Source organism: Tachypleus tridentatus, chromosome 1 (assembly GCF_004210375.1).
Source record: "Tachypleus tridentatus isolate NWPU-2018 chromosome 1, ASM421037v1, whole genome shotgun sequence".
NCBI lineage: Eukaryota > Metazoa > Arthropoda > Merostomata > Xiphosura > Limulidae > Tachypleus > Tachypleus tridentatus.
Window position 1 is genome coordinate 141,295,558 of NC_134825.1, and position 13,705 is coordinate 141,309,262.

General features: G+C 30.0%; 1 protein-coding gene across 6 annotated transcripts in view; it reads left to right on the top strand.

The window, feature by feature from the left end:
* Positions 1-12,137, top strand: part of LOC143225716 (formin-binding protein 1-like) — a 42,452-nt gene extending 30,315 nt beyond the window's left edge. For all 6 annotated transcript variants that reach the window (XM_076455616.1, XM_076455607.1, XM_076455631.1 and 3 more), the window contains 7 exons: positions 684-890; positions 1,641-1,759; positions 4,074-4,206; positions 4,571-4,734; positions 5,720-5,886; positions 6,966-7,127; positions 8,724-12,137. In XM_076455616.1, coding sequence (XP_076311731.1) covers positions 684-890; positions 1,641-1,759; positions 4,074-4,206; positions 4,571-4,734; positions 5,720-5,886; positions 6,966-7,126 — 951 coding nt within the window. In that variant the 3' untranslated portion in view covers position 7,127; positions 8,724-12,137. The remainder of the gene's footprint in view (positions 1-683; positions 891-1,640; positions 1,760-4,073; positions 4,207-4,570; positions 4,735-5,719; positions 5,887-6,965; positions 7,128-8,723) is intronic.
* The last annotated feature ends 1,568 nt before the right edge of the window (positions 12,138-13,705 follow it).

Below are 13,705 nucleotides of genomic sequence, written 5' to 3' on the forward strand. Positions count from 1 at the left end.
CATGATGACGAGAAACCCACTTGAATTAAAAATGTATCTTGAGACTACTACTGGTATAGGTGTTAACATTTTTACTAATAAAGCAGAGAATGTTTTGTCCTTTTCAGGTCATCTTCAGATTAAGAAAGAGAGTTAAAAAAACAAAACTCTCTTTGTTAACCTGAAGGTGACCTAAGAAGGTCAAAACATTGTCTGCTTTATTAGTAAAAATGTTAATACCCATACCAACCGTCCTGAGATTGATGGAAGTCTAGTCTCATCAATTGTATTAAGGTCCTTGCTATGGTATATTTAGTTATTTGCTATGTAGAATTTTCTGTCAGTTGTACATTTTTGCATTTTCTATTGAAGTTAAGCCTTATCTATCTAACTGTTTACCCCTCCTCTACTCTTTTGATTAAAAAAGTTTTACACCAAACAGATGAAACCTGTCAGTCATCGTTGTAACCATAGATTACACATGTAGCTGTAACCACAAGTTGTAATGAACTGTTTTACTTAAGTAGCTATAATAGAGGCCACAGTTTCTCTTGTAAATATGAATTATGTGAGTGTACTAATTACTATATAGATGTTTGTTTGTTACCATTTGAGAAATTTATATTTTGACTGTTAAAGCTTTTAAAAACTGATTTGTTTATTGTGAACTTAAATGTAATAAGCAATGCATTATGTTTGACAAGGACTCAAAACTAGTCATAGAAAGGTTCAAGACTGGATTTTCTCCACCAGAGGATTTACCATTTGAAGATCTTAGCAACATTAAAAGCACTGAAAACAATACAAATTCTCAACAAGTACCGACTGTGAAAGTTGAAACAATAAAAGGCTCTGTGTCATTAGGAAAGCCAAAGAAACGCCACGGGCTGTTTGGGATATTTGTTTCTAAGGTAAATGCATCAAACAATTTAAATAATATACAAAATAAATTACATAGTTCTAAGTTAAAAACTGGGGAGATTTTGATGTCTTTTATTATGTGAATATTTTATTCTAACCTGTCAGTATATTTGTATCTTGGTAGCATTGTATTACAATATGACAGTGATGATTCTGACAATGGACTGATTTATAAGTTTATAACTGTTTTAAAATATGCCAACAATGATGATAGTAAGTTTCCTTAGACTGTATTATATCTTAATGATGTTTTATGGAATGATATTTATAATGGTTAGTTTCAGTTACATTGTTTACAGTATCTTAGTGATGACAGTAAGTTTCAGGAGACTGTTTCATATCCGTACTACATTGTTTTACAGCATGTTAATGATGACAGTAAGTTTCAGTAGACTGTTTCATATCCGTACTACATTGTTTTACAGCATGTTAGTGATGACAGTAAGTTTCAGGGGACTGTTTCATATCCGTACTACATTGTTTTACAGCATGTTAATGATGACAGTAAGTTTCAGTAGACTGTTTCATATCCGTACTACATTGTTTTACAGCATGTTAGGGATGACAGTAAGTTTCAGTAGACTGTTTCATATCCGTACTACATTGTTTTACAGCATGTTAGTGATGACAGTAAGTTTCAGGGGACTGTTTCATATCCGTACTACATTGTTTTACAGCATGTTAATGATGACAGTAAGTTTCAGGGGACTGTTTCATATCCGTACTACATTGTTTTACAGCATGCTAGTGATGATTATAAAGATGATTTCAGTGACTTGCCTCCGGCACAACGAAAAAAGAAACTTCAACAAAAAGTTGAACAGATACAAGTAGCTTTACAGCAGGAAGGTGCAGCAAGGTAAACATTCAATTTTATTATTAGGCTACTCAAATATCATTAATTTACTGTTAGTAACTGTAAAGAAAATGAGTTAGAAGAATGGTATAGAAAAGTTTACCATGTGAATTTAATGTTCTTCATTATACATATACTGTGTAGATTAAACATTAACTACAGGTACATTTAAATTTATTTTCAATATTTCAGTTTGCATCATTTTCAGAGTTCTGTCACAAAAAATAAGTGAATCTATTTATGTGAATACTCTGAGTATTTTTATATTTTGTTTAGTATTTCCAGTATATATTTTATTTTGATCTTTAATGATGAGCAATATTACCCACTACCTTAAGTATCTTGTATTAGTACTCTGACTTACTGGGCCTCCTAGTGAGCCTTTAAAATTTGTATGATTCTTTTAGAGAACCTGTAATAACCCCACGACAGTCTGTCTCTTTTTGTATGTTTCAGTCTGTAAAAAAATGTATATTATTACAGCAATGTAATTTTTTTTGTCATTTGAAATATAAAATTCAGTCCTGAGTTTCTTAGCTGTTGTACGTGTGCACTGAAATTGACACTTGAATATTTTCAGTTACATAATGAGAAAGATTATCTTGAATTGTTATGTATAAAGTAAGGAACAGTTGTGTTTAAAGTATATACCCTGTAGGATTTACCCAATTATAACATAGCACCTTCATCAGAAAGATTTCACTAAAGTTGCCTTGTAGTCAGTTTTGATCTGTACTTTGTTTTAAAGGCTGATAAGCAAAAGATATTGCTGTGAGGTCTGCCTTATTTGTAATTATTAACAAATGATTAAAGATTTTGAAGTAATTGAAGTGAATTTGGTGTGGTACTTTATTAACAAAATCGAATTCTGAATATGAAATCTGTGTAGAAACATCTGTTTTTAGTTTCAAGCTAAAGAAATATATTATTGATTCAGTTCCATATGTGTATTGAGATTTTATCTCTTAGATATTGGTACATTGGTTTAGTTTATTGTTTCTTCACATCAAAATATTTGAATTTCTTTTCCAAGGCTAATTGTTATGATTCCAAAACCAATTTTATTATATACATAAAAAATGTCTATTGTGGTCTTGAATAAGTTCTAAAGTTTTGCATAGAAAGTAAAGTTATGAAAGAGCTTTTTTATTCACACATGGACATGGCAGTTATCTTCAAACTTATGTTACTTAAGTGTTTATTGTGTTGTTTATGGTACTGTCTTATAAGTAGGACTACTTTGGGAAACGTTTAGTGGTTTAAGATTGTACTGTGCTATCACCTGTTCACAGTGATAGAAATAAAAAACAATAATAATAAAGCATCACACACACACAGATAAGTCACATATACATTAACTTAAGAAAAGCTAAGATATGATGGTTGAAGTATAAAAATTGAATTGTTTCAGTGTAGAAATCAACAAGTGTTGAAAATGTATACTAAGATACAAAAATAAAAGATAAATAGTGCAGTAAAAGAAAGAGAACAACACAGCTGAAGTGAAAATAATGCTGTTTTATTGACTTATTGTTTTGTGATGTTAACCCTAAATTGGTTTTTACTGTATTAAGACTGACCCTAAACTGGTCTGTACAGTATGAAAACAAAAGGTATGATGACTAGGACAATATAGACTAAACAACAATAACTCAAAATACATGTCCTATCAGAGAACAAAAATTATGCTTCTCTAACATTAACCAGTCAGAAACAAGCTTGTAAATTATGCTTTTCTAGCATTATCCAATCAGAAGCAAGCTTGCAAATGACCATTTCTTATGGAAAAGTTGAAAATTAACAACACGAGATTGCTTCTCACAAATACCATGAGAACAAAGTGATAACGGAAGGCCAGTGCCCTATGGAGAAACATGGCAATCTTTAGGGTCACATTTCAGACTATCTTTTAAATAGGACCCAGCATGGCTAAGTGAGTTAAGGTATTCGACTCATAATCCGAGGGTTGCGGGTTCAAATCCCGGTTGCACCAAACATGCTTGCCCTTTCAGCTGTGGGGGTGTTATATTGTTACGGTCAATCCCACTATTCATTGGTAAAAGAGTAGTCCAAGAGTTGGCGGTGGGTGATGACTAGCTGCCTTCCCTCTAGTCTTACACTGCAATATTAGGGACGGCTAGCGCAGATAGCCCTCGAGTAGCTTTGCGCAAAACTCAAAACAAACAAACAATCTTTTAAATCACTTAATTTGTGGGTACAATGTTCTGTAAAAAATTTTAATTTGTATTTCTTTTTAAAATGCTGTACTCAAACCCATATGGACTGATGACAAAAACATGTTCATGGTGGTCATTAGGGACGGGTTGTTGAAAATGAAGCAGGTTTATGAAACCAATCGAGGATTGGGCGATCCTGAAAGTGTTGAAGGACAATTGCATGAACAAGAACAAAAGCTTCATAGTCTTCAGACCGAACTTCAGAAATACCAAGTTAGTACTCGTGTTAGTAACTTAGAAATATTTTATAGAATAGCTTTTACTAGGAAAACATTACGAGCAAAACTCTGCCCTGTGATGTATGGAAGATTAATTATGACACTTATGATATTACTTGTTTACAGCTATTTTATGCTCATGATTGTAACCTGTAGTTTTACGTGAACAGTTATAGACACAAATTGTTTTGTCCATTAAATTATAGAATGTCTTAGATTGATTTGGACTTGTTTTTTAAACTAGAGTTATAGGTAGTTATCTTAGGCCTTTATTTTATAATATATGGAAATTATTTTTTAGTTCAGTTAATATTTTTAGAAAGTATTTCTAATTTGATGTCACATGCTCTTGATTTTAGGGATATCTTGCAGATACTGATATCACGACACTCACACCTGTTGTTCAGAAGAAAATACAGAATTCTCTGAACTTGTCAGATAATGCTTTATCAAGAAGTGCATCAGAGTCATGTGTTATCAATGCTAGGAACTTCAAAATTTCAACACCAGAGACTTCTCATGGGTTAGTTGAGTTGATGTTTTTTTAAAATTATTTTGGCATCTACAGGTGAACTTAGTGCATGAGCAAAATAAATTTATTTCCTGTAATAACAGTAAGCTGTAGTTGTGGATTGTGTTATTACTGAGTTATTCTGTCTATCTTTTCTTCAAACCAACTCTGTCTTCCACTCCTTTTTGTATCTTCTGTCTCTCACTTCATCTAACAGTGCTTCTTTCCTTTTACCCATGAATCATTAGACAATGTGTATGTTTTTATGAACAAGTTGTTTATTCATTGCTGTTCTACCAGATTAAAAAAAAAGATATGGGAGTATTTCCACACTAAAGAAAACTAGTATTCAAACTCTTGCATATGATGCCAAAATTAAAACTGTGCTCATTTATATAAAATAATTATCTACATAGGGATGTTATAAAGTGTTTCTTTATGTTAAAATTAATGAACTTTAAGTTTTTACATGAATAAATGATTTTTCAGAAGGAATGCTTGCTAATTATTCCAAGAATCATGAGATCTTTGTGAACACTTCTCTTTGTACTAAATGTTCAATTGATTCTATTCAAGTTTAATTGGTAGCAATATTTGGTGTTAAAATAAACTTACTGTATAAACATAGTGTGGTAACCAAGTAGATAAAATGGTGTATGTGTTTTGCCAAATTTAAGAGAACATGAAAAAAACATTTTGTGAACCCTTGAATAGTTACTGGCTTTATGTTCTGTTGTGTTGGTAATGTAATGAAACTGGTGTAGCCTCTCTACTTGGTATTTCTGTCACTTTTTAAAAGCATCTCTGCACCAAGTCATTTCTCTAATAAGAATAATTTTGTTCAGTTGTGTATTTGTGTGTATAAAAACTGATAACCTGTATAATTACTTTATTTTAAATAGCTGAAGTGTTTGATCTTATAATTTGAAACTTACTGAATAACTTTGATAATTATAAGTTGGATGATTATATAACTTATGGAGACTTCTTTGGTCAGTTCGTACCACAGTCAGGATGGTATAAATAATGATGTAACGGTCCAGCCCAGTGAAGACATTTATGGTAGTCCTGATCCAGAGTTTGAAAATATAGATGACTTTGATGATTCTGACAGTATTCCATTACCTGCCATAGGAACTGCTAAAGCTCTTTATGATTTTGATGGTAAAAATAATGTATCTGAATTATTTATTAGTTACGACTGATTTACAGTATTTATAGTCTCAAGAAACATTTTTAATCAATTTTTGTTATTTTTAATCTGAGGTTTATATGGATTTTTAATTTATTTTTTCATTTATTCTGTATATAGTTTTTAAGTTTTATATATTTCAAAATGGCTGGTATGGGTAAAGAAAGCACTAACAGAGGAACGAACGTTTCCAACCTTCTTCGAGAAAACCCACTTGTAATTTTTTCTACAATTGGATTTTTTTGTCATCACGGATTAAGTTTTACTCTGTTGTCTATTCATGTTTAATTGTTTTTGTTTAGACTTCTTTGCTTGAAATGCTTAATGTTTCATAGTTCACATTTTTACCTTCTACTGACTATTTATGTTACTTGTACAATGTTATTTATTTGGAAGTGTGAGTCTTCAGGTTACACGTATTAAGATTGATAGAAAACCAATTGGTTAGACTCAACTTTCTGAGCATGTATGATGTTGAACTTGTGGTTTTTAATGTTGTCATTGAGTATAATTTCCAAATCATTTTGAAATAAGAGAATGTTAGGTATGATATTCCATAAGCTACATTTATGAATCATTCTCTTTAAAATTAGTGGCACTGTAATATTTCTGAGAAATTTAATTATAAGCTAATTATTACCATTCATTAGAAATGTAAAAGTTTTTAAACATTAGTGTGTTGTCTTATACATTTATTTTTAACCAGTAGTAACAATGTACTTGCAATTTCTAAACAAATATAATAAATATAATTTCATTAGATAATTGTTTTTATGTGCAGTACATTTTAGTTTATCCAGTTGATGTATTTTTATGTCAATGGCAAATTAATAAATTTTGATATTTATAACAAGTGACTTTAAATGACTATTGTGAAAAAATTTGCAATTAAGTATTGACCAAATGATTGGAAAGGTTAACTTTTTTGTGTAGCATTTGTTTAAGACAATCAAACAGGACGTCTGTGATAAGTATACTGTATGTTCCAAAGGTTATTATCCAATGTTATTGTAAAGGGATTTCATGTTTCCTCTATCTGGTTGTATAACAGGACAAAGTGAAGGATCAGTGTGTATGGAAGAACATGAAGACCTTCTAGTCATTGAAGTTGACCAAGGTGATGGATGGACAAGGGTCCGTAAAAACACATCAGAAGAAGGATTTGTTCCCACGTCGTATATTGAAATTTCCATTCATCAGAGCGAATGCTAATGTAAGAGTTTTTGTAGCCATTTTACTAATGTGGTAATACCAAATGATATCTTAACAAGGCTTAATTTTCTATATGGAGAAAATGTTATTTTTTATGTCCATGGCTCAAAATATCAGTGAGTATGACTACAACGTTCTTTAGAGTTAACTGTTAGGATTTTCAGGTTATTTTGTTTTTGGAAAAAAGGACCACAAACATTATAACCTTTTTTATACCTTTTGACAGTACAATAGTGTAATAGAAAAATCGAAATTATGTTTGTTACTAAATACCTCTAACATACCCCTAACAAAGTTGTACATATATTTCAAAGTAAAAGATCATTTTGAATCAATATTTTTTAAACGTTTTTATTAAGTACTGTGATTATTGTTAAGTGAATCATTTGAATACTTTTTATGCTAAAGATCATGTTTAGGTTTAGCTCTTTTGTAGGCTTTTATAAAGTTTTCACAGTGTATGTAGTGGTCTTCAGGTGTGCCTGGTTATGGCTCTACTTGCATCAGACTTTTAAACTGTATGAGCATTTTATTTGTATATAAAAAACATGATGTGTACCTGAACAGATGTCCTTAAATATACATACATTCTAAGCTGTCTGTTCCTCAGCAGGTTTGTGCTAAGTTTACAGACTTAAAAAAATCTGGGGTTTGATTCTTTGAAGTTGGTTGAACTCAATAACCTATTGTGTAAACATGCTAAACTGTGGTACTAAGTTTGGACAGCTGGAGTTTAGCCATTGCATTTTGTAATTGAAAACTTTCACACTGATGTGTATTTATGTATAATAAACTATATGTTGCATGTAACATTTCTTTATATTTTACACTAATTTAAAACTGTTGAGAGTAAATGTAAGTAACCTTTTCACTCTACAGAGGGTCAAAATTTTTGTGAAAAGTTTGCAGGTCAATTGAACTATAAGCTACCCATAATTATAAAAATATTTATTTAAAAATAATTATACATGTTTTTAATGTATTCCTCCCCCACTGAGTGTTTATGTGGACTAACACTTGGAAAACAGCATGTTAATATACTATTTTCAAAATTTTCTGTAACCACCATTGTTGTAAGCCTAACCTATTTTGTAAGTATTCTAGTTTTGTTGTCATTAAGTTTTGATATGATTTATTACACTTTTGTCATTACCACTGTTGTAAGCCTAACTTACTTTGATGTGGATACTCTAGTTTTGTTTTCATTAAGTTTTGATAAGGTGTACTGTATTTTTTGTCAAATATTTCTATCATATTTGTTGTAAGTCTAACCTACTTAGATGTTGGTTACTCTAGTTTTGAAAAGGTTTACTACATATTTGTTAAACACTGTTGTCATTTCTGTTGTTGTAAGCCTAACCTACTTTGACATTAAGTTTTGATATGGTTTACCACATTTTCAGTAAACATTTCTATTATATTTATTGTAAGCCTAACCTACTTGGATGTTAGTTATTTTAGTTTTAATAGGGTTTACTACATGTTTGTCAAACACTGCAGCCGTCATTGTTTGTTTTTTTTAAATCCAACCCAACTTGACGTAATTATTCTTGTTGTGTTGTCATTATGTTTTAATCCTAATATTTTTCTCTTTCAGATGGAATTGTACAGTTTCTTTCAGAACACACCACCACCACAGACTTGTATGTGGATTATCATAGAATTTATAGACCAAGAACAGAAGTTGTTTCTATGAAACAACATAATTACCAAAAACTGATGAAACCAATTTGTTGTTTGTTCATCAAGCAGCTGCAATGGCCATAAAAATAGTTACCTACTTTTTGTGTTCAGCCACAACAAGCTACAGGAAGCTTTAAACCAGTCTTTCTGCTGTTGTTATTTTAAATTCAAATTAGTTACTGACTTTATCTTAAGGTAATTGATAGATACATAAATATACAAAACAGACTCTGACTCACAGGTGTAAAACTTATGCTTATGGCCTCTTGTAGTTAGGGTACGTTTCAATCGATATTTTAACTAGATCCATATTTTTGAAGTTTGTAAAAGTAAACGAAAGGTTTCATTGTGTATCCAAATGATATTTGTGTGGGTGCTAATCTATTCATGTTGGTGCTTTTCATTGCGTTTCTTTCTAGATTTATATTTAGTTTTATATTGAACCTATCATATAGTTTATAATTAAAGCACTACTTGTAAGGTTATATGGGTTTTGTATATCCTAGAAGTATAGCTTTTGAGCTTTCTTGGCCATGTTATGAAAGTATAGTCAATACACAGTATTGTTTAAAGTGCAATTTATTTATGGTATCTTAGGTCATTCAAACATTTCAGCAAATATTTATAGCTAGAAACAGTGATACATATAATCAGTAATATGTTAATATGTCTACATATTAAATTATTTTTGTTGTTTACAAAAGAAAAGGTTATGAATAAAGATACTTCATCAAAAATTGTTTCATTAAGCCATTTTCTAAAGTTACTGTACAATTGTTTAAAAAACTTAATTGCTTAAGATTTACTTAAATTAAGTTTATTTTATCAAGGTAAAGAGCAGGTGGTGTTAAACTGTGTATAACTATCGTTATTGTTTAAGGAAATTACATTATTTTGTAAATGCCGATGTTTTCCATTAACAAAAAAAAATTGCTGAAAAGTACATTTGGGCTTAAAAATTAATAGGGTGTTACCATTTTACATATATTAGTGATATAAAAGAAACATTTTAATACATATAAAAGTTATTTCTCGTGGTGATGTTTCATTATATAATAACTGCATTTTTTTGTATTTGTAACTAAAAGCGTTATTTCAGTCACTGGATAGCTGATTTGTACTGTATATTTATCAGTTTTTTTGTGTGTAATGTTTCACTTACCATATGATTAAAGCTGGCATATTAACTGAAGAAGGTTTTTGTCATTACATTGTATTATCTTCTGTAGAGATATTTTCGTAGCATGATATAACTAGTTGAATATTTAACCAACCATCTATTACGTTTTTTATTCGCTAACGATAAGAAAATCTAACGTTTTATCATCAGGTATCATAAATGTCTCCTTTTTGTTTAGTTAACCCTAACTACAAACAATATAGGTTTATAATAAAGCCTTTTGTAGATAAGCTGGTTTTATATATTTAAGTAATACAAATTAGAAACTCCCTAACAGATATCCCACTATTCATCCAAAAATATAATCCTTTCTATACGTTAATTCTAAAAACAGCTTTTGTAACAACTACGAAGTTAGGCCTAAGAACCCTTTGAAAACTTTTATAATTGTACGAGTTAATTTGAATATTCCCGAAAAACAGTATTAAGTGGCAGGTGTGTATCAGTGTATGTTATTTTTTTTTATTTTACGTAGGTAAAAGTGTAAATAATAAAAATTTTTTTGCAAATTTTCTGAAAAAAAATAAATATATGTATATAATTTTAATAGGCTATTACAAGTTTGGTTTATTATTATTATGAAATCATCATAATTTCTTTTTCCCATTGATAAATAGTAATAAATTGTTTTTTTTAAATAATTTTAGTAAAATTTTTAGGCCCTAAAAACTAATTTTATGCTAAAACTATTATTTTATTAGATATAAAAACTTGTTCATTTTTACTAGAAATTATGAGAAAAGAGAAGTGCTTTTAGCTCTATGTAAAATTAAATCCGAAGAACATCATGAGAAATACTTGAATAAAAATGTAAAAATAATTTTTCTTACTTGGATGATGATCCAGACGTTGAACGTCGTAAAGCATATGCATGTGTATAAATCGTATTAAATTTTTAATTTTATTTCGTAGTCAAAGAACTTTACTATACGGTTACATTATGACCCATAAACGTTCAACTTGAAACCTACAGACAAATATGTTTTAAAGTAGTAGTAAGTTTAATATTTCGAAAACGTCGTCATTTTAGTAGTCATACATGTAGGCTTCAGTAAAAGAAATTTAAGTTTATTTTTGTTCAAGTTGTTTTGAAATATTCTATTCGATAATTTAATACGAGGGTGGAACATGAGAAGTCAGATTTTAAACATCTGTAAACTATAAAGAAATTTTTGATACTTATTTAAACGGTGTAGAACTTCTTAACATTATTCAGTGAATTGTGAAATTACCGATTTCTATTAAATGTGAAAATAGTTTTCCAAAATTATTTTATCCGGAGTATAGCGTGCTTGAATGATTTCCCATTATCATAACAGAGGATATTTCAATATTAGTACGTTAGTTTCGTATCGTAAATAGTGTTTAACGTCTGAGAAAGTAGTTTAGGTGCAAGTGTTTTAGGCTTCATCTTACTGAAACCAAGTATCGTTTCCAAATTTCTCGAACCAGACGTGGTGTAAAGTGCATCTCAACCATCTGCCTTACCTAAAAATTATTCTTAAATGTTTGTAAAGTTTATTTTGTAGCAGTATTGTTTATGATATATACATGGTGGAATTTCTCGTGTATAGTTTTAATGTGTTATGTTGGGCTTAACATCTGCAAATGATGGAAGGAAAACCATGTAAATGTTGGTTTTATTATCGTTAGTCGAGATAATCAGTATTTTCTTCTAATGGTCAATTGTGGTGGACCAGTTTTTATTATTTTTTTGAAATATATATATTCGAAGATAGTTTATTAGTGTTTACACTTTTATACATTTGTCAAACTTCGGGTGCTCTTCCCTTGCCGTACATTTTGTGTTTGTGCACGTTTTCCTTTTCTATCAAGTAATTACGATACCGATTGTTGTAAATGTTTTTAAAATTTTCTCCAAGGATGCTAACATTATTAACATGCACAACCATGATTCAATGATACTTATGAACTTGTTCAATGAAAAACTATAATTTTTCTGAAGAGTTGAATTTTTATGCTAAAAAATGAAAGTTTGTGTTTAGCTTTCATGATAATTTTATTATTTTTAAATTTAATACATTGATATAGTTATTATATAAAGCCTGTCCTTTTTCTGTTATTGGGCTAATTTATTCATCTAGTTGATGTAAAAAAATCTTAAAATAAAGTTCTACGACGAAGAAATTGTCAAGGTATATCGTTATTTATGCTAACATTTGAATCTTTGCAGAAAGAGGCTTAGGATAATGTTGATATTCCAGTAAACTTATGCTTCCTGTCATCTAGAGGTGTTGTAAGTAGAACTGCATGAAGTTATTCAAAAGGTAGTTCAGCTGTAGGCTTGTAATATTAAAACTAAGGGCCTTAACCCCACTGCGTTCTCTGCACAGAATAAAGAAATTTGAGAAGTGAGCCTCGTGATCAAAACCAAAGTAATTAGGAAAACGTGAATGTTAACAACTTGCTCTGGTTTGCACACGACGAGTATGCGCAGTACGTTAACTTGCGATTGTCAAACGACTTGGCTTCACTTAACTTTGCAACATATCACATTTGACCCCTATTCAACAATCTTACTACAGACCGAAAAAACTCTAACCCTTACAACTGATTTCAAGTCTAACGTTACTACACAAATCAAACAAGAAGGTAGCGTAGTCACGGCCTTAAATAACTTCTCTTTACGAAGGACGTGTTAGTTTAATTTAAGCGCATCTTAATGAACTCGTACATCGTTGTCGAAAATAATTACTGCCTTTTAATAATAAAAGCAAAACAAACTAATCATCATTGCTGAGAAACAAACTTTTACCGAGAGATTTCGTTTATATTAAGATTTCCTTCAGATCCTAATCACTAGTAATTTTCCTTTGATTAAATCAAAATTAATTAACAGACTGACACTAAAGTGCACGAGGCTTATGAAAATATAGATATTATATTCGAGAAATCGGATGTCGCTCGCTCTCAAATTCACTTCAAAGGACACCATTGGCTTCTGTTCTATTATTCTAACGTTTGGAAATCATGTAATCTTGATGAATACTCTGCCTAAACAATCTATCAAAGAATATCATGTAATATTATTATAATGAACGTTATTATCTATAAATGTAACCATAATTCCTGCGCCATCTTTTGGATGGTATTACAAAAAATTACAAAACATTCATTAGGTATTCAATATTCAAGCAATTAAAAAGTAAGTGTGGTATGTGTTACAACCATTTCTTTATTACAGAACACAGTTTTAAATAAAAGTATTCACAACAAAAACACGATTTCACTAATAATGTACATGAGGGTTTCATTATATCTTTATTTATAAATGAGAAACTGGAGTGGTTAAAAAACCCTATCATTCTTCATTTTTTCCGAGCAACATTTCCCACAAAAAAATTTTTTTTTTAAAGAAAACGTTCACTTCTCTTTTTTTTTCTTATTCAAATGAAATATTAGTAGTACAATTAGACATAAAACTGTAGGGTGGCGTTTCTGTTACTATATATAAACTTGAAGTTCATATCGTTGTATGAAATTAATTTATACGGTTGTGAACACAAATTATCTGATGCCGACTTTTTCATTATTTCCTAATTTATATTAAGTACACATTTTACTTGTTCTTTGTCGAGATCTTTCCTACAAGATATTAATTCCTCACGATTATTGAGTTTGAATCGTAATCTGTGGGCATATGTTTGATTTTAATTGAGATGGTAAAGAATCAGCAATTTTTAATAAAATATTAA